Raw genomic sequence first — 6,000 nt, forward strand, 5'->3', positions numbered from 1 at the left:
TTTAGAAGGAAATAAAAAGAAAAATCATTCTAAGGTCAAAAATGAGCCATTAAAATGGAATGAAAACGCAGAAAAATCCTTCTTAAAGGCAAAGGAAGCAATCGCGCAGGCAACCCTCTTAAAACACCCTATTCCTGGTGCAAACTTAAGCTTATGGGTCGACGCATCGGATTTTGCAATAGGGGGTTCATTAATGCAACTTTCAGAGGGGAAATGGGAGCCTTTAGCTTTTTACTCGATGAAATTAAATAATTCTCAAAGAAAATGGTCAACCTATGACCGCGAGTTATTTTCTATTTATTCGGCAATAAAAAAATTCAAACACATGTTAGAGGGCAGAGAATTTCAAATATATACTGATCAAAAACCACTAATCTATGCATTCAAACAAAATCCGGATAAATGTTCCCCAAGACAACTACGCCATTTAGATTTTATATCTCAATATTCAACTGACCTTAGACATGTACAGGGACCCGAAAATATAGTAGCCGACACACTTTCGCGTATAGAATTAGATTCAATTACTAAATCGAATTTTCTGAATTTTCACGATCTGGCGAAGGCTCAACAAACTGATGCAGAAATTCAAGATATTATTCAAAATAAAAATTCTTCTCTTCATCTTGAACTCAAACCATGTCAAAATACAGACATTGACTTAATATGCGACAATTCAAATGGTTCTCCACGCCCATTCATTCCGACAACATTTCGAAGACAAATTTTCGAGCACTTGCATGGCATATCACATCCTGGTATTACAGCTACTACTAAGCTCATCTGTGCCAGATATGTTTGGCCAAATATGAAGAAAAACATAAAAGAATGGGTGAAATGCTGTGAACCTTGTCAGCGTTCTAAAATTCAAAGACACACCAAAGCTCCTCTAGGAACATTCAGCTTACCTGATGCTCGATTTCAACAAATACACGTCGACATTGTAGGCCCGTTACCTTCATCTGATGGTTACCGCTACTTATTAACAATGATCGATAGATTTTCAAGATGGCCAGAAGCCATACCGATTGTGGACATGCAAGCCAAAACCATCTGTCGTGCAATTTTCCACACTTGGATATCTCGATTTGGATGCCCTTCGATAATTACAACAGATCAAGGTTCTCAGATGCGATCATCTTTATATCGTGAGTTTTCCGGAATGTTAGGAACAAGCCGAATTCGTACGACAGCATACCATCCCATTTCAAATGGCATAGTGGAAAGATTTCATCGGCACTTAAAATCATCAATAAAAGCGCATGAAAACTCACAGTGGACAGAAGTACTTCCAGTAGTACTTTTAGGAATCCGTACTGCTGTAAAGGAGGATATCAACGCATCGTGTGCCGAACTGGTATACGGAACAACTCTTCAACTTCCAAGCGACATGCTAGAAACATCCATCATTCCACCATGTGATGATATTTTTGTTGATCGTCTTAGAAACATCATGCGTGAATTGAATCCAATTGCAACATCTGCTCATGGACGAACTACATTTTACGTTAATCCCTCACTAAGCACTTGTTCTCACGTGTTTTTAAGAGTGGATTGTGTAAAACCTCCCTTATGTCAACCCTATACAGGTCCACATAAGGTTTTGAAGCGATCAGCTAAAAACCTTACAATTCAACTAAATGGCAGGCAATCTACTGTGTCCATAGACCGTGTAAAGCCAGCATATTTGATTCCTACCACAGAGAAGGTTGAATCAAACTTACGGGTTGTAAAACCTGGAATTTCCAAATCTTTACATACAGAAAAAAATCATTCTCCCAAGGAACCCGACAAAATTGTGACTAGGTCTGGAAGACATGTACACTTTCCAGCAAAACTGGCAACTTATGTTAGTTATTAACATTATTAACTAAGCAAGGTTGTTAGTATAAAATATTATTTTCAATGATGTAAATAGAGTAATATTCAAAATTTTATGTAAAATATTATGTCGTTTCAGAGTATAATTCTCTGACACTGGGGGGATACTCTGTAGTATTATTATTAATCGATTCTTGAATCGATTAATGAGATGATTATAAATATTTTATTATATGTTGGATGGCAACAGCTACAGGAAAAAGATAGAACAGCAACGATGAATAAATACTTACTTACTAACCTTCTGAATAAGATGTCTTGTATTAAAGCGATGAAACAACACTTCAACTTTTTGTACAACATATAATTTTTTTTATTGTTAATATTTACTAACAACTTGTTATGTAACTGTAAATAATATAAAAAATGTGAAAAATTAATTTTAAACTGAGTTGAACATTTGGTAGTTGTAAACCCGAAAAATTGAGTCGGTTGTTCAACGACGGTGATAAAATAAAATAAAAATTACCGCAACAAATCAATAACTAAAAAATATGTAGATATAATTTATTTGTAAGCTCATTAGGATCTTAAATATAGTAGTAATTTAATTTTTAGAAAATATTTCCAACTTGAATTATTGGTTTACTATCAGCTTAAAATCTTTTTCAGTGACCATGCAAGTTGACAGAAATGTATTTTGGTACACGAGACACGTTTCATGATACAAAAAGCAAGGTACGAGCTCGAATTATTTTGGCGGATCAGGGAAACTTTCCTCAAAAAGGGAAAATGCTTATAGTTATGCTTATTAAGTGTAGTAATTGCACAATTGTAAATAACATTAACCAGGATGTTGTAAAAATTTATTTATAAAAGAAGAAGGTAATTTACTTACCTGTGGTATACTAAAAGCAGCACTGACGATCCAAATACAAATAATTCCACGGCGTACGTGACGTTTGGCATTTATTCTTTGCATTGGAAATCGAACAGCACAAAGTCTGTCAAATCCAATAAGAACCAGCAAAAAAGTAGACAGATATAAAGAGAACATCTGCATGAACTTGATCAATTTGCACAAAATATTTCCGCCAAGCCATTGCACCGTTAACGTCCAAAATCCTTCAGTCAGAATGCAAAATAACGTCACCAACAAATCTGCAACAGCAAGTTGTAGGAGAAGCATATACACTGTTGAAGTACCTTGGCGACCGGATCTCACAATCGAAGACAAAGTGGCGACATTGCCCAAAAACGAGAAGACAGAAATGGTGCAAAGTATTATGCCCTTTATGAGCGTTTGATTGCTGAATTTTGGCGCATGAATTACTTCTTGGCAAGTATAAGTTGTGTTTGGTATACAAGCATTTAAAGCCAATGTCATGTTCTGCTCAGAAATGGTTCCTTCAAACAATGAATTTTGTTGTTTGAAGAAATTCTGAGAGCCTGTTTTGCCGATATCTAGAATAATAGATTCGAAATTTGGAGATACTATGTGAGGATAAATTTGAAACAAGGAAACGTTGATTTTATTTTCTTCCGCAATATTTTGTGCATTGTTCAGCAAATATATATATTCTTTTTCAAGCAATGCTACTCCAGTATTAGAAATAACTAATAGAAATAAACAAAACTTCAAAATCATTACCGACTGATGTATAACCATAGTTCAGTAGATAAGTTCTTCGCATATGCGAATTCCTAATTTTCAATAATTCGTTAATTGTTGAGCCAAAAATATGTAACTTCTATACTAACTTCTCTGCATTACTATGGGATAATGGAACTACTTTTTCTTGTAGGATGTTAAAATTTATGAATCTTATTGTATGTATAATTTTTATACCATGTTTAAACTTCGTTCGAGTCATAGTTTATTTCTGGATACTTTCTTTGATTGTACGATTTTTTTTATTTAAAATTAGTTTGTCAGTAAATCTGCTGCAACTAACTTATTACTATAAGATATTTAACTTTCTTAAACTTAATACGGATTGGTTCTCCAGTCATAAACTCTACATAAACCACTTCCTTAAATATAGAATTCTTAAACTTCAAATCTTGAATGATTCATTTAAATGAAAAATGTCTTCATTTAAAGGTGCAAGTTCTTAATTTTCACCTCATTTAGTAAGCCGTTAGATTTTTGACCAAAGATGCTTCTATTCAAAATTATTGATAGATAGTTTGTACCCATATCTTCTCCATAGTACATTTCTTTTAATATGCAAATGTTTCTTTTTAAACTGGTTGTAATTCATAATATTTTCGGTTCTTATTCATTAATGCTATAAGACATACTTCTAAAGTAGATAGCATGAATTATCATTGCAACTATTAAGGATCAATGTTTAAACATTTTAATTTAAATTGTGTTTAAAGAGAATATATTTTTCTTTTACTTTTTAAGAGGATTTTTATTCTACAAAAAAAATATTTCCGTGCTTTTTAGTTTTCAAATTAAAGTAATGATGCTTGAAATTCTGGCTCATTCCATTTTGTACTTACTATTCATTTTAACATAGTGAGGAAAGTTCTAAAGTTAAATATTTATTCAATGCAATTATTGAAAACAAAATTAAAAACAGCGATAAAGCAAACTAAAATTGAACGAAATCCGTAAAATTAATTAACAAAATAAAAACAAAGTAAAAGAAGAAACTAAAACAAAAGTTTATATTTTTATCTTCACGAATTTACTTAATAAGCAATTGATTTTCCTAATTTAAAATTCTTTAAAATATTACTAGCAGAAACAATATATTCTTCATTATAAATTTTCTTATTTAAAAATGTCACCTCAACTCTACTTCCTTTCATTAATTGTCTCCTCAATTTTAATTAAACCCAGTTGATTACAAAATTCATCAAAATTTTTATCTGTTACCAAACAACGTCATGAAGTAATGAGCCTGTAGTGCAAAACATCAAAGTGAGAGAAATATTTTCCATGAAGTGAAAGTTCGTAGTAAAACAAATGAAAGAACGGAGGATAACCGCTGAGAAACAAGCGTTGCGCTCGAACAAGAAAACGGATTGAAATACACGCAATCCAAACGATTCTTTCCCACAATCTGGAGAAGCTCAGAAGCGCCCTCTAGTATCAGGAAACGGGAGATAGTTTTCTCCGAGACAGAAATAAAAATCGTTTTCATCTTTGAAGGTTTGTCTAGAAGGAATTGTGAAGTGGGAAAAACTTTTTTTAATTTAATTTATACGTTCCTTTTTGATCTTGTTTTCAATATACTGAAACTTTTAAAATTGTTTTCAAAAACTGTAATGTGTAGACATTAAATATTTGTTATCTAAACTTCAAACTATTTCCTATTTTCGCATCGTTAAAGAAGCGTTGCAAGTTTTAAATGTTTATTCCAATCTGCATGCAATTGAGATTTAGTTTTGCAATCATGTATTTTTTTCTTTCAATTTAAAATTTAATATTTGTTGTTTGCCTATGACACATTTCGTAAACGTTTTACAGGTTCAATTTTATGACACTTTAAAGTTTCTTTAGTTTTAATTGTTCGTAAACATCTATGTCTCTTTTATTGAATTATCTGTAATTCTTTAAGGTCAAAGAATGGATCATCAAAAGTCGATAGGTCCTTCAATTAAATTTTCTACCAGGTTGCACATCATTGTGATGATTTAAACGCTATTTTCTCAACAACACATTTTTTTAAAAAAAATCTGCTTAAAAATCTTATGCCTTCATAATATTTTTAATTTGATTGATTTATTTTTTACCTGTGGTATTTGCACTAGGGCTACTAATATTTTCAGGTGAAAATAACTGTTCGGAATTATCAATACTTATAAATGATTGGATCGTTCAACAGCTACGGAACTTTTATAGTTGTTTGATAAAATAGTTTTTATAGTGGTAGCAAAGGCACATATTTTAATAAATTAGAACTGTAAGAAATTTGTCCACCTTTAATTATGAATGATTCAAACAGATATATATTAAATGGCTAGTTGAACGAATGATTACTTTCTAAAAACGTAATGAAACTTACATAAAATTATTCATATTTAATAAATTGTTTCACTACCGTTCAAAAAATTTCGCATGAGTCTGGAACATCGGAGGGTATGCGTGTATGTTAATTTCCAATCCTGATCCATCAATCAGAGCCCTAGGACCAACAGCGACCCTATTTACATTCATTATGA

At 31.9% G+C, this 6,000-nt stretch overlaps 1 protein-coding gene across 1 annotated transcript in view; it reads right to left on the reverse strand.

Annotated features, from left to right (window-relative positions):
* Nucleotides 1-4,866, reverse strand: part of LOC107448213 (gonadotropin-releasing hormone receptor) — an 85,142-nt gene extending 80,276 nt beyond the window's left edge. The window contains exon 1 of the mRNA XM_087165630.1: nt 2,720-4,866. Within this exon, the coding sequence (XP_087021756.1) occupies nt 2,720-3,490 (771 nt within the window). The 5' untranslated portion in view covers nt 3,491-4,866. The remainder of the gene's footprint in view (nt 1-2,719) is intronic.
* Between the last annotated feature and the right edge of the window lie 1,134 nt (nt 4,867-6,000).

Source organism: Parasteatoda tepidariorum, chromosome 6, assembly GCF_982258835.1.
Source record: "Parasteatoda tepidariorum strain Cologne lab strain chromosome 6, Ptep-v5.0, whole genome shotgun sequence".
NCBI lineage: Eukaryota > Metazoa > Arthropoda > Arachnida > Araneae > Theridiidae > Parasteatoda > Parasteatoda tepidariorum.